Here is a 24,543-nt window from a genome sequence, read left to right as displayed (position 1 = left end):
CCTCACCCCAGCCTGCTTGAGCAGGGGCCAGCTGGTCAAATGGTGCCTCTGCATCTCATCTGGTATGTCTCACCTTATCTTGCCCTTCCTCGAGGCCAAATTAGAGATGTTGCTCGTGGCTGAGCGTAATGGAAGCGAATCAAGTTCTGGCTTGTTTCACAAGCAAGAAATGGTCCTTCCCAGCAAAGCCAGATGTGGCTGTGGCTGGGCTGGAGGAGGAGGGAGGTCTGCAGGGGCTGCCTGGGAGCCCTCCTGGACCCCAGGGCAGCTCAGGCCGTGACCCCCCAGCCCCTTCCTGGTGTGCTGGCATCTCCTACAGGCTCCCCAGGGCCAGGGTGGGTGGCCCAGCCCCAGCAGGAAACCTGGGGTTGGGGAAGGCTGAGCGATGTTCTGGGCTGGTCAGGAGAGGCAGAGGCTACCGGGCAGGGGGAGGCAGAGGGGCACCCTCACCCCAGCACGTTGCTGTGCTCAGGGCCACCTTATCCCCACCGGCCACCTGTGATCACAGACATGGCCCTGTCTCACGTAGGAGTGGCTTGTTGAGTGGAGGGAAGCCTCTGCCACAGGCAGAGCAGCTCTGGTACCTGCAGCTTGCGCGTGGGACGAAGGCTGGGTACACACAGTTTATTAGAGCCCTGGTTAAGCAAAAGAATCCCCCAGCAAAGGCAAGGAAAAGAAAAGAGGCCATAGTTTCACCTGGAGCAGGTTTGGGTCTTTCCCATGCCCATGGTAGCTGGATTTGTCCCAATGCAGGTTTGCTCAGGAGTTGCTAACCTCATGCAAAGGCGTGCAAGGACCAGCATTGCTCCTTGTACACATCTGTCGATTTGTACAATACATACACACGTCACTCAGTGAGGACAACCAAAACTGGCCACGGCAGAGTGGGAGCGTGGGCAGGCACCTGCGGCAGCGGGATGGGGTGGCAAGGCCACTGGAGATGGATACAAAGCGTGGCGTGCAGTATCGAACCAGGTGGGTCCTCAGCAGCATTGCAGCCCCAGGCACTGGGCAGCCAGAGCCAAGCCCAAAGCCACCTTTTTCCCCAATTTCTTACATGCCATTTCCTCCCCCTGGCCATACACCCCTCCCAGCAGAACACACACTGTTCGGTCTTTCTTCCCCGGCTTTGTGCAGGCTCTGGCCACAATCAACAGCGGCTCTGGGTCCCTCCTGGCTGGAGACCACCAAGCATCAGGGTCCCGGTGAGTCCAGGGAAGTGCCTGGGCACCAGGCACCCTTGGTAGAACATGGTTCTGGAGCATGGTAGGACAGCTCGCCCAGGAGAAACAGCACCAAAGCAGGGTCACAGCCCCCTTGCCAGCCCCCGGGGCAAGGCTGCAGGGAGCCTGGGGCTCCCCTCCTCCTCCTCCCCCTCCAGCGGAGTGCACAACCAGCCAGCTGCAGGGCTGATGCTGCAGCCATTCCCGGGCTCTGTGGTCCGTCTTCACCTCGATGCCCAGCTTGCCCCAATCCTGGCGATGAGCTGAGCGTGTCTCAGCCACCTCAGGTGGTTTTCAGCTTGAGCACCTTGGAAAGCGGCTCCTTGGCACTGGAGTAGAGGAGGTAGGAACCCTCGGCGGTGTGAAATGCCTCCCAGTCTCTACAGCCGACAGTGGGGAGGTGGTGAGCTGCTACGAAGCCTTCATAGCCTTGCCACCTGCACATGAAGGGCAGTTAGCTCCTGGGGCACAAGCTAGGCACCTGGAATGGGGCAGAAGAGCCGTGGGGCTGTCATCCCCCACCTCCCTGCTGTGGTTCAGGGTGGGATGACCCTTACTGGAGCTTCTCATTCCTGCTCAGAAACCTCTCCAGAAACAGGGAGCAGTCCTATCTGTCCTCCCTGGGAAGCTGTGCCAGCATCCACACAGGCTGCCCCCATGCTGGGCTCCCGGCAGGTTCTTTCCCGCTGGGAACAACCAGCCAACCCTGCCCTCCCCCCACAGCAGTACCTGTAGATAATACTGTTAACGGAGAAGGTGAAGCCATCGAAGGAGTTTGCTACCACCAGAAAAGAGTCGTCTCCCACCGAGAAGAATTCCCAGTCCAGGGCACTGAGGATGAAGCAAGCAGAGGGGCAGGTGAGGTGGCCCCAAGGGGCTGTATGTCCATGCCCCACCCCAATCGCTGCCACCCTGATGGTACACAGAAAACCTTGCTCTTCCCAGGCTGTTTCTGAGAGGAAATCCACCCTTGTTCCCAAATCCAGGGCCTTTTCCTAGCTCCCACTGGGATTTGGTGCCAAAGACCTGCCACCCATCGCCCTCCCCACGAAGTCTCGGTCCCTAGCAGTGTGCAAGCCTGCACGAACCCTCCAGGAGACCTCCAGGCTGCTCAGGGGAAGGACGTGGACTGAGGAGCACCCTGACTCTTTGCAGAGGTACCTGTAGGTGAGGAGGTCCTGGAATTTGACAAACATCTGGGCAGTGATGTTCAGCTCATAGATGGAGGAGTTGATGGCATAGAAGTTAGAGGGTGCTGGCGTCTTGCTGTCATAGCTGTGGCTGTTTGCAACAGCCAGGAAGACTCTGTCCCCGACATGAAAAACCTCCCAGTCAGCAGCACCAAAAGTCTGTGGGGAAGGAAGGCACATGAGAAGGTGCATATGGACGAGCCTTTGCAAGCCAAGGATGCTGTGAGGTGTGTGGGGACCTGCCAGAGGTGCAGCAGGGAAGTTACCCACTCCTAAAATCCTCCAAGGAAAAAAATAAACCTCACTGTGTCAATCCTTATGGGAGAATCAGTGGGAAAATCTCACTGCCTTTCCAGAGGACCGAAGAACATCTCTCTCTGTAATTATTCCCTGGCTTGTCTAAACCCAGAGGGGAGACCAAGGTGTAGTGTTTGATCAGTGGCCAAGCCTTACCAGGATAGACTGGAAGAGCTGGAAAGAGCCACTGAGCCAGATGTAGATGTTCGAGTAGATCTTTGTGGATGTGCCATTGAACGTGTTAGCCACAGCCAGGAAGGAATACGGCCCAATGGTGAAAAATTCCCAGTCATAGGCTCCAGAGGTAGGGATGGTCTGGTTGGTTTCAAACAACGCTGTCCTAGGGTTCCACCTGTATATCACACTGTCTATGTTGTGGTTATTCCCTGTGGGAGACAGACAGACAGACAGACAGGCAGGCAGGCAGGCAGGCAGACAGACAGACAGACAGACAGACAGACAGACAGACAGACAGACAGACAGACGTGCACCATGAGGAAAAGGAACGCCTGGCTCGTGTTAGAAACCAGACCCAGGAACAGGTTCAGCCATGCCAATATTTGCCAGCAGGTTGCAAGGCTGATTGCTAGTGACCGATTGCTCCCCAAGAAGTAGTCAAAGAGCCTCTAGAGCCTCCATCCCTATCAAACATGCTGACAGCTTGTTCCCAAACCTGTGGTGGCAGCTTCCCACAGCCCCTGGCAGAGGAGGGATGGGAGGGTGCTGTCCCCCCACCCCAGCAGCACACCAGAGGCACAGCAGCCACGTAAAGCGGGGCCAGTCCCAGCTGAGTCCCTAAGCTACCGACACCACGGGCTGCCATCGCCCTTCGCACACAAGCTTGCACATCTGGGAGGGGGCCACAGCTGGAACGGCACCATGCTGATGTTTTTCAGCCAAGTCCCTGTGCTCAGCTCCCGAGTGCTAGAGCTGGCCAGGGACTTCCTTGTGCCAATCCTGGCTGATGGCTTGAACTCCAGAAAGAGGGAGGGGATGCCACAGCCCGCAGCCTGCCCCGTGCTGAGCACTCAGGCTGAGCCCACCAGCACCCAAACACATGCCCCGTCCAGTTCCTGGGCTCTGTTCAAGCATCTTGACCTCATGTCTGTGTAGGACCCGGCCGGCTTTAAAGCTTAAAAAGTTTCTGCACTTTCACCCTGGCACAGCTCCTCCAGCCAGAGACATTCTTCTAACAAAGAGCTGGCTTCATTGGGACAGGAGGGGGGCACCCCCAGCCCCTTTCCACCCCACAGTCACTGAGCACTGCTGTACTCGTCTTGGCCCTGCTGGTGTTTCTGGTGACTGAGCAGCAGCAGGACCACACGTTAATGGGTTTATGGCCAATCCTCATTGCAATGAAAGAGACTGGCAAGAAGGGCTGCAGGCAGAAGAGGGTGTGTGGGGAATGGCCATGCGGATGAGTGGCAGCTCCTCAGGGACTGACCCTCGCCCACCCCTAAGGGGAACACCTCTGGTTTGGCTTGGCCATGGTGGTCTTAACCCCTGCATGATGTACATGGCCACCGAAGGGACCTTTTTGCTGCAGCTGCCATGGGAGTAGGTCTCGTCAAAACTGGCTGTGGTGGGGTCCAACAGGTGACACAGGGAGTTTCTAGCCCAGCTCACAGGCAGCTGGTGCCCAAGCAACCTGCCACCAGCTTTGAGCCTGGTGCCAGAGGAGCTGATGCCCCAGGAGCCAGCCCTGATGGTAGTGAAGGAGCTCACCGGCCCAGCGTCTGAACCCGGCTGGGAGCATCCTGGGGACCCAGGGACGTGGTATTGACCCATTCATACCCTGTGCTGAGAGGTGCATGCCCCAACCCAGAACAACTCATGGCCTGGGAGGGGAAGGAGGCTGGATCACATCTGGAGGGTGCCCACGGAGGGACATCAGCAGGCTCTCACTCGGCTTCCCTCACTTTCCTGTGTGCTCACGAGCCCAAGGCTTTGGCATCTCAAAAGGTTCAGCCCCTGCAAACCTACGCAGCTGCCCTCACCACCCCACTGTGTTATGTAGCTTTGGGGGAAACAAATTAAAAGCAGAGAGATTCAGCAAAGACACTGCCCCTACTCCTGTCCTTTTCCCCCGCTGTCAGAAACCCGGGGGGGACCGTGTCAGCCACCTCCCCAAGTGCTTTTCTCCCCTAAAATGAGATGGTCTGCCAAGGTTCAGGCTTCCTGAGGGACACCGTGCTTCCAGCTGCATGCCTATGAGGATGCCCTGCGCTCTGGCAGAGGATACGCAGGAAGCTGCAGTGTTTCCACGGCAACAGGAGGATGCTCTCGAGCAGGGTGCCTGCCGCGGGGCACCGTGGTCCCTGGTGTCACCCCAGGGCCACCTGCCCCATCTGAGCCGGGCCGGTAGGGAATTTAAGGGCTGGGTACCTTCTCTGTGGTTGACCACTGCGAGGAAAGCCTCTCCCTCAATGACAAATGCCTCCCAGTCCCTAGCGCTGTGCGTGGTGATCCTCTGGTACGTGATGAATTTCTCTTTCCTGTGGCTCCACTTGTATATTACAGAGAACTCCTGACCCCTGTCATTCTGCTCAAAATTAGCCACTGCTAGGAAGATCTGAAAAATAACAAGCCAGGACATCTTGGTTTTCTCTTCTCAAAGCAGCGTGGACAAGCACAGGCAGAATGACTCACGGGATGCAGGGCCAGGGACTGAGGTGGCTGGTGTGGGACAAGGCAGCCCTGGCTGGCAGGGGTCCCCAAGCAGCCCCCAAGCAGTACAGTGCACCCAACGCGGGGACACGGACCTGCTGGCCTGCGGGGGCCTTTGTTCATGGCAGCAGCAGTGCCTGCTGCCTGCAGAGCCCGCGCAGGGACAAAACCCACCACCACAGCCTTGGAGCCAAGCGGAGGGAGAGCCGTGCCGCAGCTGCTCGCACCCCACCGGCCCCGGGGACAGAGAGCACAGCCATGTGGGCTGGGCAGGGACAGGGGCCTGAGCTACCAAACCTTCCATGTAAGGAAAGGTTGTTCAGAAGAAAAATCACAGATATCATGATGATTCCGAGACAAAGCATTTGCCAGACCAAGAAAACCCCACTGCAAGTGTCAGGGACAAGTGCACAGCAGCGGAGATGGCCTTGCGCAAGGCGGGGAGCACATGCGAGCTCTTGGGGGCGTGCGGTGTGGCACGCCGGCCCCGCCAGCCCAGCGGGTTTCCTATGGCGTGCCAGAGGTTATGCCCCTGTTTGGGCCACAAGGAAGCACAAGGCCACAGTCCACAAGCAGACACCAGCCAGTGGGGGTGGTCTCCTGCCTCCTGCCCAGTGCAGGACCTTGCCAGCACCAGCCTGGGGCTTTGTCCAGCCGAGGCTCAGCCGTCCCCAAGGACAGAGACCTTCCACCCTCAGTGGAGGTCTGTGCTGGGTGCACACATCACACCAAGGAAGGTGCATCCCCAGCGCTGGGCAGCTCTCCCTGCCGGTCCCGGTCCAGGGAGTCCCTTCAGGGCATCTCCAGAAGCACAGCTTCAGAGGGAAGAGAAAGGCCTGGATACAGCCCCACAACTCAGGAGCCTGTGGTCCCTTGCTCTCCATTGGCAGGAGCCACCAGGAGACCCTGATGCTGCCTTCTGGGGCTCTTCACCCCATCCTGGCAGAGCATCAGCGAGTCCTGGTGCAGTAACAAGGTGCTGACACCTACAGAGATGTCCCCACACTACAGAGCACCCACCTCCAACATGTGCAAGGAACCTGGGCTAACTGGAGAGATCTGCACCACTGCTGGTGCAACATCTGTCTGGGCACCAGCTCCATGCTGAGCAGGGGCAGCTGCACCCAGAGCACCTGTCTTTGTCCCCAGCCACTCTGGAGCACCAAGGCTAGCACCAACTGGAAAACCTGCCCCAAGTTGTGCAGGAGAGAGGCCATCCTGCCTAGTAAGTCTGAGTAAGTTTTTCTCAGTGAAGACCTGAAGGCAAACCCAGAGCATATGAGCCTTGGTGAGCACCAACACGGGTGTGGGACACCATGGAGATTTGAGACCCCCCAGCCTGGTGGTCTTCCCTGCGCCTGCAGCCATTGCTGCAAGGGGATGTTGTGGCTCCAGACTAACACTGGGGAGTCTCAAGGTGGTTCCCATCAGCAGATAAAACCCCAGTTGAGGATGTTGCCATCTCCTGCCCGTGAGAGTGCAGCTGGAGCTCTGCAGAGCCAGCGCAGTGCTGGGGATGGCAGGCATGGCCCCCAGCCCAAGGCCAGCTTTGCAACACAGCTGCATTTTCAGGGCTTGACCAGGTTTTCTGCAGGACCCCACCGTCAGGCAGGTAATGAGGGATGTGGCCCATGTGTATCCAAAACAGCAGGGCTGTGGGTACCACCAAGCCTGGGGGCAGGACTTCTGCCCCATCCCTCTGTACCCTGGAGCATGTGGCTCTGCACAGGGAAGCCCTGCAGCCACCCTGCGCTGTGTCTGGTGACAAAGCCACAACAGGCCATGCCGGAGGGGGAGCAGTCCCAACTTCTCTGGGAGCTTGGCACAGAGCTGGCTCTCAGCAGATGTTTTTTTGGCTTGCCCAGGCCTCCTTGCAAAGTGGTAAGTAGCTCCCCAGGGAGAGGAACCAGGCAGATACTCTGCAGAAGTCCTGTGGCAGAATGCCCAGGGAGGAGACATGGCTCCAAAGTCCTGGACTGATTCAAAAGCAAGCGGGCTTAAAAATGCAGGAGGTTGGGCTCAGTGGGTCTCGGGAGGGAGCTGCGGGTTCTCTAAGACCACAGGCAGATCTCTGAGACCAGAGCAGACCTTACGTGTGGCTGGACACCCACCACAGGCAGCGCTCAGGGAGGGCTTTGCTCTCTGTGCTCCCATGTCAGGAGCTGCGTGTCCCCAAAAGCAATGCCGCAGCCACTGCCCGGGGTGACCCCTGCCTCGCTTTGCCGTGCCAGGTGGGAACTGCAGCAAACCCTGCCCCGCCGGGGCTCAGCCTTCGCGCCAGGGCAGAGCCGTGCTGTGAGCCCCCCCAGACCAGGCTGGACTGCGCCTCTGCGGGATGGACATTTTGGCACTGGCACTCGCTACACCTGAGGCGGGCACAGGCAGAGCCTGCTAGAACCCCAGCCCATGGCACGATCCAGCTCCAACAGCTGGCTTTGGAGGCTGACCTTGCAGACATCCCGGAGATCCCCAGGGAAGAGATGTGAGCACTCTGGACGCACAATTACCTCTGCTGCCAGCATCAGTTGCTGGAAATGGCCTGTGTGGATGTAGCTGTGTCTCAGCAAAACTAGTAAAACAGAGGGCAGCCCACCAAGCAGCCACCAGTCCCTAGGACAGACCCTTACCAGATGAATATGTGTATCAGTGTGACCCCATCAAAGACAGAAGGGAGAAAGATTCTCCTGCTAAACCATGCTCGAGGCTCAGGGCTTCAGAGGAGAAGCCAGTGAGGGGCAATTGCAGTTTAATATACTAAAATGTGAAGGCACTGAAATAACCTCCCTGGCAGACTGACCTTCTTTCCTATGGTGAAATACTTCCAGGACTGAGCCTGGTATGTGGGGATGTTCTGGTAGGGCACAAACTTCCCGTCAGTCCACTTGTAGATGGCCGATCCTGGGGGGCTGTACCGGTTGGCAGTGGCTGCAAACAGTCCCACCTTTGGGATGGTGAAGAGCTCAACACCCATCGTCTCAGAGTTGGTCACGAGGTTCTGGTACTCCTCCACGTAGTCCAGCCGATGTTTGACTAGGAGGCCACAAAAAAAAAAGAGGGGTGAGGTTAAAACCAGATGACCTGGCCTGGAGGGGTGCCCCACGTGACAGAGCAGAGCTGGCTTGCCAGCACTTGCTGCTGTACGGAGCTTTGTGGGGGAAAATGAAGGTCCTGGTGGCGCCGGTGGTGAGGGGCCAAAACCCGAGGGGGTGATAAATGGCCTGACTCCGTCTCGCTGGGCAGCACATCCAGGCCCATCCAGCCCTGCCTGTTCTCCAGTGGAGAGCAGGGCTGCCAAGAGCTCTGCTGAGCAGTCTTCCCTGGGAGGGGGGAAGGATGAGATGCCGCATGTTTTGATCGCTTCTTACCAAGTGGGTTGATATATTTATCCTAAAGAGAATGAGGAGAGGAACAGACCTACAGCGAAAGGGCCTGGGCTGCTGAGACCAGCTGGGTTAACCCGTACCCACCTGCAGCAGCCCTGCACCAGATGTTTTCTCTGGCTGGAGTCAGCATGAGCTCTGGAAGAAGTCAGAGAAGACTTAGACAGAATTAATGCCAGGAATTAGAACAGAAACCCTAAGTGTGGTCCCAACGGCAAATGGGTGGGCACTGGAAGGGACAAATGGCAGGAGAAGGGCTAGAAGATGGGCCAGTGTTGGTGGCATCAAAGGGCACAGGTCAGCAAGATCCCAGCATGAGGTCTCCATGTGGGTACCAGCATAAGAAAAACCCCAGGAGAGGGGGGAAGGACAATTCAGTTGTGGGCATGCCCCATCCTCCACGTCCTCACCAGAGATCCTGGCCAGACTGTCTACAGTGAGCGGGAGCACACCAGTAGGCAAAATCCATGTTGTTAGCGAGTAACAACCATCCCTCCAGGCTCTGGTTGCTTTGCCACCTTGTTACTCCACTGTCGCCCCACTATTTTCTGCACGAAGGCTACCAGAGCTGGGATGACATGAAGGTGGAGGGACAACATGGGCACTCTGTGAGTGGTAGGGGAGCTGGCTCACAGGGACACCCGATTCCAGAGCTGCACTGGAAGTGTTGATGCGGGCACCAAGAGCAAAGCGGAGCCGGGCCAAACAGCAGAGAGGAAGGGGGACACCCCAGACCCCTCGTTCTGCTGTTGCCTGACTTGGTTCCCACCCCAAAGTGCTGTCAAGGGCAAATCTCTGCTCCACCTCTGCTGCAAGAACCTCCCTCCATCCCCGAGAGCGCGTTGCACACCAGTACCTTCCAGCAAGGAAATCCAGGTGCTGCCATTGCAGAGGTACAGGCCTCGCCGGGAGGCGTTGAACCAGAACTGTGTCTTCTCCTGCCTGGTGCAGGGTGGACGGGACCCCAGGGTCACCTTTGTGTCGGTCTCTGGGCACGGAGAGGAGCAAGGCAGGTGCCTCTTAGCGCACATGACAGAGGAGCAGCGAGGCTCATCCCTGTGCACATAGGGAGGGCTGGCTGTCCCGGTTCCATCCTGATGATGGGCACCAGGGAATGGGGGAAATGGCATCCTAGCACCGAGCCAGCCAGCCACCGGCTGAGCAAACCCTAGGGGCTGACACCCGGGGGGTTACTGGCATGTGCCCAGCACTACCAAGGAAGGGGAGCTTTGGACAGGGATCCCACCCCATGCACACTTTGAGAAACAGAGGGTGCTGGGGACATGTTCTTCCCCTCTGCTTCTGCTCCGTGCCCAGCCCCACACAAGGAGCCTTCCTCAATGAACACAGCAGGCAACCAACCGAGCACATGTCGTGGGCAGTTACTGACCGTAGGGGTATTTTAGCACCTCGTTGCTCGCTGGTTTTGCAGGGAGATCCTGGAGGATGGTGGGGACAGAGAGCGTTGCTACTTTGAAGTTCATGGCAGTGCATATCCGAGGGGTGGCATCGGCTCCTGGCAGCAGGACAAGCTGTCTCAGCAAGCCCTGGGAAAGCAGGAGCAGCAGGATGGAGAACAAGTCCAGCAAGACCAAGAAATGGAAACTGCAGATGATTCATGCCCTGGATTTCCCCCCTGACTCTTGCTCATTCCCCTCCCTCCTGGGCCGTGGAAGCCTCCCTGGGATTCACATGCATTTATCAGCCCCTCGTTACATGCCCAGCCTGCCAAAATCTCCATCCTGGGCAATTTAACAGCTGGCGCAAGGGGAGCGTTGGCAAGGGGCTCATTAGCTGCAGGCAGCTTTCACCGCCTTTGCTTTTCACTACTGGTCAGGATCGGGCACTGCCCTAACTTTTATATCAACAAGACTCTGCCAACAACTGTCCTTCTGCTACCGCACCACTGGCAACGTCCTCTTAAAAACACATTTGTCCCACAAAGCACCAGTGGCCAGCACTGCCCCTTGCACGCCCACAGCCAGACTGGGACTGAGGCTGGTGGTGGGACCCATGGCCACTTACGCTGCCTGTGCCATGGCCCAAGCCCTGCCAGCATAGGGATCTGAGGGGGGGCTGCAGCTCACCCCGTGGCCAGCCACAAGCACCCCCGGGCAGCCCTGCACTGTGGGGCACCTACCGTGAACACGCCTTTCCTTCTTCTCCTGTTGCCCAGGTAGAAGCTGGCTCGCTTCACTGACAGAGAGGCTGGAAATGGGGTCTCCACCACCCTGCGGATGGGCAGAGAAGAGTCAAGGGACAATTTCATAGCATCTGCTGGTGCCTGGAGGAGATGCTGGTGGAGGCACATCACCCTACCAGCCCTCCTGAGCCCCCCGCCACTGTCCCCGACCTACACGTCCTTGGGGACACTGCAGTCCACTGTCAGGGAGAAGGACTGGCCAGAGACGGCCAGGACGAGTGTGTGCCACTGGTTGTCGGAGAGGGAGACGTTGGGGAAGGTGACGCGGATCTGCCAGCCGCCGGCACGCTCCTGGCTCCAGAAGAGGAAGTGGAGCTTGTTGGGGGCATAGCGCAGCCCCACCAGCACGCTGGGGCTCTCCTCCGCCATCAGCGTGAAGACATACTCATTTCTCTGCGGGAGGGCACGGACTCAGATCTGCATGCCACAAGCTGCAGGGCTGGGCTGTGCCCGCTCTGTGCTCGGCTGGCAGCCCTTACCTTGGCAGGGACGCTGAGGACCCTCAGCGTGACAATGATGGAGAACTCCTCGGGGAAGCGGTCGCAGTGGATGAAGAGCCGGGAGGCAGGAAAGCCCAGGACGCGGGGTCGCGAGGCAGCAAGCTGGAAGCCGCGCACTCCCTGCACTTGAAACACCCTCATGCCATGGGCCAGCCCACCAGCGGGGACCATCTCCGAAAGGATGTCCAGTGGGCGCAGGTCTGTGCCGAGAGACAGCGGAGCACGTCGTGAACAATGGCAGCCTGACCACTTGGGAGCAATGCCAAGTGTGCAGGCTCACCTGCGTGAATTGCCCCAGCGATACAGCTCTGAACACTGACCCCAGGGCCGGGACCTGCTGGCCAGGCAGCCCCAGGCTGCCACCAGCTTCCTCGGGACCCACTGGCACCAGCAACAACAGCCAGAGCCAGAAGAGCAGGCAGGGATCCAGCACTCACAGGCTCATTTGCAGGACAGCCGCCCATCCCCATCCTCCCGGGGGCAGTGGGGCACGGTGCTCCTCTCTCCATCCCGGTCCAGGCTCTCCCAACCCAGCCCTCATTGCACACATGCACATACTCCCCTGGCAGGCACCAAAACCACTCATTAAATAATTATCCTCTCCCCAGAGGAGAAAACAACGTGCCCAGCCCCAGAGCATCACCCAGGTGAAGAACAGCACCATGCACCAGCACTGCAAAGCTGTCCCCACGTACCAGTGCTGGGGTTGGCATCGGTCCGATGTTTCAGCAAGCCCCATGCCAGTACCCACAGCGGATGCTTCTCTGACCATCCTCACCTTGGCACTCTCGCAGCTTTTATTTTTGAATGTTTCTCTGGCAGGATTGTGGTGGCCATAGCAAAGGGCACCAGAGCTTGGTGATGATGCTTACAGGATGAAGCAGCACTTGGCTAGACTTAAAAAAATCCTGATTCTGTCCCATCTCCAGTGAGACCAGGCTTTTAGCTCCTATTTGTACTAATAAGTCTTGGCTGCTGGGGCACAGCAGGAGAGCTGGGAGGGAGGGAGCTGTGAGCAAGGCTGGACCCGTGTGTGTCTGAATCCAAACCAGCTGGAGAGGGGAAGTGTTTCTGCCCGGGAACCCCCTGCAACCCAAACCCAGATGGGCAGAGCAAGGAGGAATCTGCTTGTGTGACATCCCTTAGTGGTAACTGTGTCCACTGTGTGACTTTTTGAATATTTTGAATAGCCCAGAGCAGGGAGAATGGCAAGGTCCTTCCCACCCTGCCACCTCGGCGTTCCCCCTGTCCGCCCCTCCGCTGCTTAATGCTGCTCCCAAAGCAAAGCCTCGGTGGGGGAGGCTTAACGGAAACAACTTATTTCAGAAAGGCACGACTTGGGGAATGACCAGTTTCTGTTTTCTCAGCAAAATGCACAAGCTGAATTCAGGCTTGGATTTGTGGGGTGGTTCAGGACCCCCTGACTGCACTGGGGGCGGTGGGGATGAGCTGGAGGACAGCTCAGCTGGAGCCGGTGGCTGTGCCCGACGCTGTTGGCCAGGAGGGGACCGACTCCTAGAACCAAACCCAAATCCTGAAACCCAAAGATGTGTGCTCCAGCCTGCCTCCTGCATCAGTCGCTGCTACCCATCAGAGCAGGGCTCGGACAGTGGCCGGGGTGTTTCAGCCCAGGCTGGGAGCATCAGGGCTGCACCAGGCGCCGGCAGGAGGGACGTGGGGACGCTTAAATGTGCTGATGCTGGTGCCTCACAACCCTGGGATCCTTCTAGCTGAGGCTGCCTGGAGACAGCAGGGACACCCCCGGATTGACCGGAGCACCTAGGGGGAGAGGTGGTGGGCAGAAACTCTCCGATCTCTCCCAGCTTTCCTTTTCACCACCAGCTGGGCTGTAATACAATGTAAATACAGGCGCCATCAAACTGAGACAAGCCCCAAGCACACGGAGCCTGGGCCCCAGCAGCCCTAAAAAGTGGGCTGAAGCTTTGCTGCCCACACCGGGACCGTGCGGCATGGGGATGGGAAGGCAGAACCAGGGGATGAGGACCCTCTTCGGCTCAGGCTGTTCTTGGTACTTCCCTGCGGGAAATGCCAGAGGAGCTGCCAGCGCCTCGGAGGGGGCGGCAGGACGGAAACATTCTGGGAGCTTTTGCTGCCAGGATTGTGCCTGGCAGAGAGCACAGGGAGCTCCAGAGAGTCTGTGGCCTGAGGGAATTTCCAGGGGGACTTCATGGCTCTCCTCTACTTCTCCTTCCTCTCCCCCAGTCCCAGCATGTTGGTCGCTGGGGTCAGCAGACCTTGGTACAATGCTTGTGCCACAGGGACGGGCGCCTGACTCTCCCCACGGCACCGAGAACTGCTGGTCGCTCCCTGGTTGCCACGCTGTGGGGCCGCAGGTGCAGGGATGACCCTACTACCTGCTGCCCACGGGTGCAGGCAGCTGCAGCACCTGAGGCATCGCACCATGCTGTCACCCTAAGGCTCAGTCCACTGGCACCCAGGCACTGAAACCCCAGGGACAGGCTGCCAGGGAGAGGCTGCCCCACACGGGGCACCCCGCAGCAGCCACATGCCCCCCAAAACAGAGCACCCTTTCTGGGGTCTCCCCTGGCAGCGCAGGGGACATCCCATGGGAGCACACGGGTCCCAGCACGTTTCCCGACACAGCCTGTCTTGACGCCTCCCTCCCGGCGCAGCCCACCCTTCGCTCCTACCTGTGCAGTGCTGCCACGTCCTGCCTCCCCGGATGAAGCCCCCGCTGGTGGCCCAGTGGAGGAGAATGACCCAGAGCAGCAGCGGAGCCGACATCGGGGGGCTGGCCTCAGGGGGTCCATGCACAGGGACCTCACTGCCGTCTACTCCTCCGTGCCCAGGCAGGCGCCGCTCGGCTCAGCCCCCCCAGGAGCTCTCACATAGTCTGCTGGCAGGACCACCCGAAGCACCCCGCCACTGGCTCATCTGCCTCGGGGACACGCCACGTCGAGCTGCTTCTGGGGTGCTAAGCCCCAGCTCTGCTGTCCCCTTGTGTGGGCATCGTCCCCGGGGGCAAGGCAGGAGTGGGAGTCGGGGGGCTGGCGGGGGCTCCCCTGGGGCGGCCGTGGAGGCAGTGCTGGCTGCAGCCTGCACGCAGACATTTAAATGAGAAGTCAGTGGTGGGAGAGGAGGAGTCCCAGCTCCTTGGAGAGCTTTTATCTTTTGCCCAACCCTCTGGAAGGCGGCTTTGGGGAGGGATTTTTTAATTTTTTTTTTTCTTTGCTTCCTTTAATTTTTGGTGATTCATTTTTCCAGGATCCCATGGGATTAGGTGGGAGATTCACTCCTGCCTGGAGAGACCAAGGTGGGAACCTTCTACCCCAAAAGCCTTGAGCTTCCAGCAGCACAATCCCAGCCTGTACTGGGGGGCAATCCTCTGTCCCCTCCGGTTCACTCCACCCTGCTCAAAAAACAAGTCAGACCCCACAAGGTGCATATTTCTCCCCCAGAATGGCCTCGGGCAGGTGATACACAGCCAGTGCCCGGGGCAAGGCTCCAGCCCAAAGCCGGCCACCAGACCCGGCCCTGCCATGAGGCTGGTGGCAACGTGCTGAGTGTCAGTTCGGAAACCCTCGAGGTTATGCTGTTCAAATGGGAGAGACAGCAGTGGAAAAACTCCCTGCACGCAGCAAGCTCCACTGGGTTTCTCCAGCCGCAAAACAACTTACTTCCATTCCCTGAACAATTGAAATGTGCTCCCCCCGCCCCCATCCCCAAATCCTTCCCGCAAGGCGAGCACTAGAATAGAAAGCGGATGGCCAGGATGATACGCCAAAAAATTGTGTTGCAAACTGGGGGTTTCGTCAGCGAGGAACAGCCGGAGCTGGACTCACAGCCATGCCTCGTGCCGGTCTGTCGCCAGCCCTTGCTAGCCCGAAACCCTCCGTGCCGCGGCCAGGAGGGTGCAGCCCATGGGGCGCGGGCACGTGGTGGAGCAGAGCACCCGGCACCTCCGTCCCAAATCCTAAGAGCAGCTACTTGGACCCTGGAGACAGCCAAATGGGGTTGGTACCTCCGTATCGGAGTCAGACAGTCCCTGAAACCCAGAGAGCAGCCACACGCATGTCCGGGGATGCTCTGCACTGAGTAGGGCTGCATGGAGTCCCCTCCCCACAAAGCTTCTCTCTGGGCATCCTCCAAATCGGGCCTCTACTGGAATCACGCTTAAGTGGAACCTAAGCAGAGCTTAACCTCTCTCAAGAGCGAGCTGCAGAGGTGAGGCACCGCTGGCTCCCCATCCATCCTCACCCCTGAGTTGGGGACAGCACCCAGTGGCACAGCCACTACCCAAACCCAGGGGTCCTGAAAGGCAGCTGCTGGTGGCGACTGCAAGGGATGCGGGAGGTGCAAACCACCCCACCCCCAACAGGCTCAGCCACTGGTGATGCTCCCTGTGGCCTTGGCAATGCCCACCAGCACCAGGGCTGGGACCAGCCGTCTCACCGGGACCCCACGCCACGTCTGCTGGCAGGAGGAGCGGGGACCGGCATCCGGGGCCCATCCGGCAGAGAGGTCGGTGCGTTGGAAGGGCGGCTAGCACGGAGCGGAGCAGAGCTGCTGCCAGGGCCCTGCCTCCCGGCAGGTTGGCACTGAAGAAGGCAGCACAAATAAGAATCAGAACTGCTGCATTTCCCAAGGCCGCACACATGTGTCAAGTTAAGCGTGGCTTTGGGAGCTGGCAGCACTGCCCCGAGTAGGGGACTCGCACAAGTGGATGGATTTTGGGAATTCTCCCGCCAAGGCCAGCGCCAGCTCTGCGAGGGTCTGGGCAGCCCATGCGACTCCTCCTGGGGAGGGAGGAAAAGTCCTGCCGGGGATGCCAGGACGACTGGTTTCTTCCGAGGGGATGCAGCTGCCTTTCAGCACTTCCTCGGCCAAAAAGCCAGTTGGTGGGGACATCTCCAGACCTGAGGACACAGCTGCGGGTGTCCCCTCCAGAAGCAGGGGGATCCAGGGAGCTCCTGGCAGGAGGTGGAGGAACCAAAGCCCCTGTTGATGAGCATGGAGGACATGCCAGGCAGTCCTCAGCCCAGCACCGTGGGCTCAGGCTGCCTTTCAGCCACGTGCCATTAATGAACGGTCTCCTGGTGAGAACAGGGATGTTGATGGTCCTCAAGGATCTTCCCCATCCCTGGGCTGGGGACCTTGGCATGACAGAAGATGGTGGAGTGGCTTGGGCAGTGCCTGGCACTTTTCTCCCTCCCCAGGGAACCGAGCTGTGATGTGAAATAAGGACAGGGGCCCATCGCTGCCTGCTGTTGCGTTGGGTCCGGGACCTGCTCTGTGTCCCAACGGCAGTAGGAAGTGGTCTGCAAAATTGTTCCTAAGCACACACGCGCACATTCCTATGTGCACAAGCAAGCGCGAGAAGATGAAATAAAAGAGACAAACAGCGCGACGTTTGCCTAATTCACATGGGTCGTAAATAAAACCATGTGGCGGCTCTGAACAAAATGATCCTTGGATTTCCACCAAAAAGGTTGGCCATCATTGGGTTAGAAAAGGTTGAGAAACCCATCTGTAGACAATACATCTCAAGCAGAGCTTCCATGCAGAGGACAGTGCAAGGAGGGCACCTAATGAAGGCCAGGGACAGGCTGGACCCTGCACACAGGGTAATGTTCTGCTCTTCCAAGACTGTAACTCATTCCTTATTATTTGCAGACACAAAGTCATGTTTCAGGGCTTGTTAGTCCTATTCATTTCAGGCTTTATTCCTGACATCTGCAAGAGCTTCCCCCCTTGAAATGCAGCATGCATACAGGCACCGGCTGTGGCAAAGCTTGGAGGGACCCTATACGTAACATGCAGAACTGCCCATCTCATGGGTGTCCCCAGCGTGGGCTCTGGCTGGCAGCAGGCAGTGTTGTGCCCACCCTCCTGCCCACGCCGGCAGGGCCAGGGGAGCCAGCTGAGGCTGGCTGGCCACCACACAGGTGTGACCACACATATCCTCAGGGACAGAGCTGGAGGTCAGCAATGAGCACACACAGCCAGGCTTGCCTGCATGAGCAGCAGGGCCAGGATCAGCTCTTTGGGGTCGGTTTTGAAAGGAATGGGGGAAACTTGTTCTCAGGATCACCCCAGATTGCAGTTCTCCAGATGCCAGTTCAGGTTGGACACCAGAACACCACCTTCACCCCGATGGTGGGACAGGGACAGATGGGGTCTCTATCCTCAGCCATTTCCAAGGCTCCCTCTTGTCGCCTCAGCCCTTTCTCCTAGGCTGAAAATCTTCCCCGTGTCTCCTGGAGCAATTTCAGCTCCCTGAGCCCAACCCGTCAACATAAACTGGAGTCCCAGCAAGAAATTTCCACACCAGGAAAGCTGTCAGCATTGTACAAGAAGCGTAAATGTCTTTAACCCCATCACATTTCACAAACTTAATTCCCAGAAGTTTTGGAGAGGTTTTGCCAGGAAAAGTTTTGTCGAAGGACTGGGAGGATTGCAAAAGGCACCATTTTTAGGAAAGCCACCAAAAAAAAAGCACAAAGCTGCCCCAGCGCTGCATGTCCTGCTGCCAGCTTCCCAGGCGCGGAGCTGCCTTCGGGAGCAACCCCTGCCGGGCAGCGGCGAACCACCAGCATCGCTCACATCCCAGAGCCCTCTGTGTCCACACACCCACACACCTTCCCAGCGCTGCCAGCCCCAGGGAACCAAGGAGCCGGGAGTGGCGGTCCCGGCGAGGCTCCCTCGCCCTTGGCCGCAGGCAGCAGGCAGGGCTGGTGACCTGCAGCCCAGGTCTCTTCCCAGGCAGCCAGGAGCGAGCTGAGCATCCTGCCTGCATTTGGAGGACACATGGCAACCGAGCTGCCGGGCTTTGAAAGGGCTCCAAAAAGCAGTCACTGAACTCTGGCCAGTACAAGCAAAAAGACAGGACACTTCTGCACCAGGGCTGCTCGGGACGGGGCTCGGCAGCGCCCAGTGGCCACAGCTCCCCATGTTCCCTCCCTGCAAGTGACAAACAGCCCTTCGCTGCTGCCTGTCCCTCGGTGACAATGCTTTTTTTCCTTTTTGCCATCTCCCTCCGGTGTGCCCAAACCTCTTGCAAGAGGCAGTGCCACCTCCCTGCAGCCACAGGACCCCAACCTGGTTCTGCAATCACCACTTTCCAGCAAGTGGCTCCATATGGATGGAGGGCATCAAACACAAGCCACTGTGAGCATGCAGACGATGGCAAGGGTGCTCTGGGTGTTTTCTGTAGGTCTTACGCCTACACGGAGGCAAAGAGTAGTGAGGGGGCTAACGTGTCACGCAGCAGAGGTGCAGGAGACCCAGGAGCTCTGCCTGGACTCCCTGCTCCACCTGCAACATGAAAGCCCTGCTTGCCTTTGAGCTCAGCTAAGATCCCTCTGCAAAGGGGATAAACAGAGTTCCTAGGGCCAAGAGGAGGCAGGCAACGTTCCCATTTCGCACTTACTGTTGGAAAGCCCCTCGGGGCCCAAGCCCACCCCAGCCTGCTCCCAGCTCTGTGCTTCTTCAGCCATAGCACTTGCCTGAAGCCCCTGGGGGTTTGCACAGCATGCGCTTGCAAGAGGAGAGGGGAGAAAGGGAAGGGTTTTGCAAATGTCTAAGCCTTCTTCCAGCAGCAGCGGCAGCTCACCAGGCTGAATATGCAAACCCGAGGACTCTGCGTGGGGAACTGTAAGCTTGGCCAAGCAAACCCGGTGCTAAGCGCCACATCTCTCAGCAGGCTGCCTTGGGGTAATGCCTCAGGCCTGGAGCTGGCTCTGGGATGCGCAGCCGCTCCCCATGCACAGAATAATCTCCCTTGGCAGCCCTGCAGGAAACCCTCCGCCTTTGCCTTGTAGTCCTTTGATCTGGGCAGTGACCACACGCTCCAGCTCGCAGCAGGCGGATGGTGGTAAAAGACAGAAAAAGCCATGGCAGGGAAGCCCGGGGACTCACCCCACATGCCTGGGCCTGTCAGGAACCAGCAGGCTAGGAGAGGGGATGCACGGCGCTGCTTGGACCAGAAACAATCCTGTGACTCCCTGGTTAGGGCCCGGCCAGCACCTTCTCTCTGGACGAAGCCTACCTTGGACCGCACAGGGTGTTAGGGAAAGGTGTGGGCATCGCAGCCCCTCCTTCAGCCAGAGCTCCCCCAGCACTCAGGGCTCTGGCCAGGTCCTCCCTCTGGCAGGTCCAGTGCCCTGCAGCAAAGAATAGCGGCTTTAGCACCGCTTTGCTCTGCAGCCATAAGAAAATCTCTTGCCCCATGACAAAAAGAATCAGGGCCCAATTTTATTCCTTGCCTGTATGACAATGTAAAGCTTTTATTATTACATTACCCGTGATTCAGGCTCTGGAGAAGCTGGTGGGACCAGGAGGGCGGCAGGCGGTGGAGCAGGCAGCACGTGAGGTGGGCTCCCCGGGTGCCAAGGCAGGAGCACAGGCAGTCACACTCACTCTGGCCACCCGCCGGCAGCCGAGCACAGCTCCATCTCCTCCGGGGAGGGAAGGGAACAAAGGCAGAGAACAATTGCTATTGTTTTCCAAGACTTTCTTTGGGCCAGTTCCTCCAGCGTGGTGCTGTTGCCCAGCCGCTCCGGCTGCGGTGCCGCGGCCCCACTGCGCTCAGAGCTGTGCAGACACTGGTGGGGGGATGTGACCCCCATTCCCAGGCGCCCGCCACCCAACACTCGGAGCCCGGCCCCCGCTAGCACGGAGAGAGACGGAGCCAGCATCCTTGGTGGGGTTACTGCATGCACCGCAGCTCCTGCCCCACTCCCCAGCACCGTCAGGCATCCCGGAGATGCTCCAGCTTCCCACAACCCGCCAAGGCACGATGCCTGCGGTGGGGAAAGGGTGAGCCCAGCCCACGGCTTCGAGTGGTGGGGAAGGCGAAGAGCAGAGCAGGGTGTCCTTGGGAGCCTGGCTCCCGCTCCCGGTGTTGGCCCTGCAGCGAGGCAGCAGCCTTTGCTGGCAGCGGGGCCTCAGCCGGGAGCGGGAGGTCACACAGCAGGACCCTGCATGAGCAGGACAAGCATCCCCCCTTGATTGCCCCCTGAGCAGGTCTCTAATTACAGCCCATCCTCTCCCTGCCCAGCCATCACTGCCTTTGAAGTCTGGGCTTTCAGAAACCACCGGGGAGGCTGCTCCTAATTGCACTTTGCAAGAGTGGGGAGGGGTTAGAGCTGGGAGGGGACAAGGCGAGGCTGGCAGCAGGGGCTGCTGTAGGAGGGGGAACTGGGGTCCCACCGACAGGGTGCTCAGCATAATGGCATCACCCTGGGCTGACCAGTCTCCACGGGCACTGCAGGAGGAGCAGAAGAACATCTACAGAAGGTGGTACCTAACACATGGGAAGTTCCTCAACCTAACACAAGTCTTGTTTGACGGGAATTGCAATTAATTGGCACAAGCAATCACGTGCCCCCCAGTTACTGACTGGGTGTTAAAAGGATGGATGCTGAAGAGCACCAAATGCTAAAAGTGAAGCTGCATGGGGACAGTACAGACAAGTGGCTTCAGCAACAAAAACAAGGATGTTTTCATAAAGCCAAGTCTCATGTAGAGCCCCAAGACCTCCATAAGGCCCTCAAACACAAGCACTCCCACCAAGGCCATGCCTAGGCTCCAAGGTAGAAGATCTTGTGTCAAAGCAGGATCTGGCTGAGGACAAAACTCAATTTCTAATCGCCTCTCCAGGCAAAATGGTTTTGAAAACACCTGCCCTCCAGCCTGCCCTTCTGGCATCTCTCCTTCAAGCAAAGCCGAGCTCCAGCTGAGCAAAGCCCCTCCTGAGCCACCCTAGCAACGAGCCCATGGACACCGACCAGAAGGATCTCCAACCCCAGAGGCTTCCACCATTGCCTCAGAGCAAACTCCCCCAACTTGGTCACTGCCCCATGCCTCACCATCTCCTGGCTCCTGGAGGGATGCATGGCACGGAGAAGCCGCGCAAGGCATAAAGCCCTGGCCATCAGCTCTGCAGTTCACTGTTAGCTCGGAGATGTGGGCACCTCTCTTGCCCTTCAAACAGACTTGCCCCACAGAGCAGGATCTCCCCAGCACCCAATGGCTGCTGCTGGCAACGCCTGGAGGGATGCACACATGGACCAGACCAGCAGAGAAAGACACGGGTGCTGGTGAAGCAGCACGCCAGGAGAGGAGCCTGCGCAACCCCATCCTGGGCAGACTCAGCGAAGAAACCCCGATTCACCTAACATCGTCATGCCAGCCCCAATTTGGGTTCAATTTGCCAAATTATTTTGGCATGGGAAAAAAACTGTTTTGGGGCAAAATTCCCAACCCGGTTGTGGGCGGAGAGCCTCCCCGTGCTGGGCCCAGCATCCAAGTGCGTGGGTGCCACCCAGCATGTTGCATCCTGCATCTCTGCTGCTTTGAACCCACCTCCTGCATCTCCTGCAGCCCCCAGAGGGGCAGCCGCGGCGGGTGCATTGGTCTTTGCTCCACAGCCCCACGAGCCCTGCCCCAGGGCACCCCAGCCACCCTTTGGCCAGGGTGACCCGGCTCCTTTCAGAGCTGTGACAGCAGCACAGAGCCACAGCCTCTCCCCCCATTAAATGCATCAAAGCGCCCCCAGAGAGCCCTGCCCTGGCGAGCTGGGGCCAGCTGGTGCCCCACGCATGGAGGGAGAGAACCAGGCCCAGAACCTGGCTCATCTTCCCCCACACCCTTCAGGAACAACATGACCAGACAGACCCGCTCGCAAATCGCTCCCCGAGCGCTCACGCACACGCTGCTAGCACCGGCAGCTACCCTGTAATAACCCACCGTCCGTATCATTACCATTAATTATATATTAACATACCCCATAATCTTAACTGCTGCTAAGTCACATCTCGGGGTGGTGGTGGGGGTGCGAGCCACTTTCAAAAGCCACCTGGCTGGTTCCCCTCTGCTCTTACACCACCCACCCCGGGAGAGGGGCTGGTGGCCCAGGCAGGACCGGGATCTGGCAGGCGGCTGCAAGGATCAGGGCCGGGGGGGGCAGGAAGGTCACCAGGCTGGAGCCACAGATCTCCCTGCCACCCTGGGCTCCCAGGGGACTGTGAGAGCATCGAGCACATTACGTAGGACCACCAAGCATTAAGTGGCTTGAGCAATTTTTTGGTGCGTGTGACGTGGGGTTGGACCCAGCTGGACAAGAGGAGACACGGGGAGCCCTCGCTGGGGCTGGTACAGGGGCTCATGCACCCTGCTCTTCAGGTAGCACACGGGGAGGGCAGCTCACCCCAACCAGACCCTCGGGTGCAAGAGGAATTCTCCAGATTCCTGCCCCTTCTTCTTCCCTGTTGCCACCCCTCACCATCCCACTAGCTGGCAGCAAGACCCTCAGCATCCCTCACCTTACGCTCCCCCCAGCCCCTAAGCTTCCTGAAAGGCAGTGATTTTCTTCTTCCCCTGAGTCAGGAAAATTTGAGAGAAGCAAGGTGAGGCAGGTAACCAGCGCCATTTCTTGCCCAGGCAACACAGGGACTTGCCACACTCATACATCCATGCCCTGCCGCTGCCCCGGGCTCAAGGCCCCTCAGTCAGCCCACACAGCCCTCGCCCCACACCACAGGGCTGGGGGGCTGCCACTTCCAGCCCCTTTCTGGAGCCACCTCCTAAACACTGCACCAATCCCACGTCCGAGAGAAGCCCAGTATTAGCAGCACGGCTGGCACCGAGGATGGACATTTCGGGTCTGTGCTGACAAGAGAGGGTGTTTCGATTCCCATAGGGGCAAAACGCACACAGCATCCTCACCAAGATGCAACTGCAGGAGGAAAGCAAGGAACTTGCAAAGAGGCAGAGCTTTCACCTCAAAGGCAGCACACCACCTTCCATCCATGATATAGCTCCAGCCAAGGAAAAGCTGGAAAGAAGCCTGGGGCTGGCTCTGCCCCGAAGCTGCAGTCGTTTCATGTGGCTCCAAACGCCTCTCGCCTGGGAGCTCGCACTTTCAAAGAACCGCTTGCATGCACACAGGCACACAAAACACAATTAATGAATGTCTCACATCCCACTGTGTGTGTTCTGACACAGCTCCACTTGCCAAGGGAAAAAAAAAAAGTGTGCGTGTGTGGATGTATGTATATACAAAGGCTTTAAAGAGGACGTTGCTCACAGTTTTACAGCTTTGTTGAAGGGCTTTGTTTTGGGTTTTTTTGGTGGTGGTTTTTTTTTCTTTTTTAAATATAAAAGCCTAAAGCAAATATAATCCAGATAAATATTTTTTTTAAAAAAAAATCTTTAATACCTTACCTGCATGTGTAACACCTGTAGAGCTCCAACACTCCCCAAAGAACATGTTGTATAGAAACTGTTGCAGACTAAAAAAAAAAGGCAACTGCTCAGAAAAACATTGCTACTGGCTAGTATTACACATGCTGTCAACATGAATATTCTTTCATGAACGCAGAGGAACAGGCTTTCAGGGAAGTCTATTACAGGATTGGCACGGCAGCTTTACAGGCTTTGACTCTCAGGTGTTCCCCAGTTGTAAGAAGCTGCCTGTGCAGCGAAACTGTCTCTGGGCAAGCCAGGCACAGCAGAAGCCCACCCACCTCCACACCAGCATGGAGCTATGCGAGATGAGCCCTCATGCTGTTTGCGGGGATTCAGTTTATTACGGAATAATAATGATGAAGTTTTCTTTTTTTCCTGCAAATAAAACAAACAGGGTATCTAGCATGCTGACTGCAGTGCCATGTTTAATCCTTTCAGTGAACACAAACGCTCGCTGCTGGTTTCAGCTAAGAACAGAGCCATGACTCAGGACAGCTGTTCTCACCTCAACAAAGCAAGTTTTAGGACTTCTGCTTATTTTGTCACCTGCAAGGCTGTCTGGTATATACGTTCACTGGGTGGTTTAAAACACCCAAGTTAGCAAGCCTGCTGCATGCCAGTCACTTTTCTTAGTTCTCTTTGAATTATCAGGTCATAGCCATCATTAGAGACAAGACACTGGCCACCCGGGAAAGCCCAAGCAACTGTGTCAACTCTTCCACTCCTCTAAAGCGTCCCCTTTGTTTTTGTAACACATGTAAAAATGTAAAACATCCCCATGTGTTTTAGCTGCGTTAGGATAAACCCTTCCATTCCTTTGGACCAAGTCAGAATTGGACTCTCCCAACTAGT

At 57.9% G+C, this 24,543-nt stretch overlaps 1 protein-coding gene across 2 annotated transcripts; it reads right to left on the bottom strand.

The window, feature by feature from the left end:
• Positions 1-578: 578 nt before the first annotated feature.
• On the bottom strand, positions 579-24,436 carry TSPEAR (thrombospondin type laminin G domain and EAR repeats). Of its 2 annotated transcripts, XM_055816913.1 has the most exons (13): positions 23,668-24,436; positions 11,440-11,660; positions 11,115-11,353; positions 10,898-10,988; positions 10,148-10,304; positions 9,614-9,745; positions 8,845-8,895; positions 8,175-8,407; positions 5,096-5,282; positions 2,867-3,096; positions 2,385-2,572; positions 1,953-2,054; positions 579-1,660 (listed from the first exon to the last, which is right to left on the bottom strand). In XM_055816913.1, exons 1-13 carry the CDS (start codon positions 23,711-23,713, stop codon positions 1,507-1,509), a joined length of 2,031 nt encoding a protein of 676 aa, XP_055672888.1. In that variant the 5' UTR covers positions 23,714-24,436; the 3' UTR covers positions 579-1,506. The 2 variants fall into 2 exon arrangements, with proteins under 2 accessions (XP_055672888.1, XP_055672889.1); XM_055816914.1 differs by lacking the exons at positions 8,845-8,895; positions 23,668-24,436 and adding an exon at positions 14,133-14,835.
• Positions 24,437-24,543: the final 107 nt, after the last annotated feature.

This window comes from Falco peregrinus, chromosome 12 (genome assembly GCF_023634155.1).
Source record: "Falco peregrinus isolate bFalPer1 chromosome 12, bFalPer1.pri, whole genome shotgun sequence".
Lineage (NCBI taxonomy): Eukaryota > Metazoa > Chordata > Aves > Falconiformes > Falconidae > Falco > Falco peregrinus.
The sequence above is the reverse complement of the archived record's forward strand: the minus strand, read 5'-3'. Positions and strand labels throughout refer to the sequence as shown.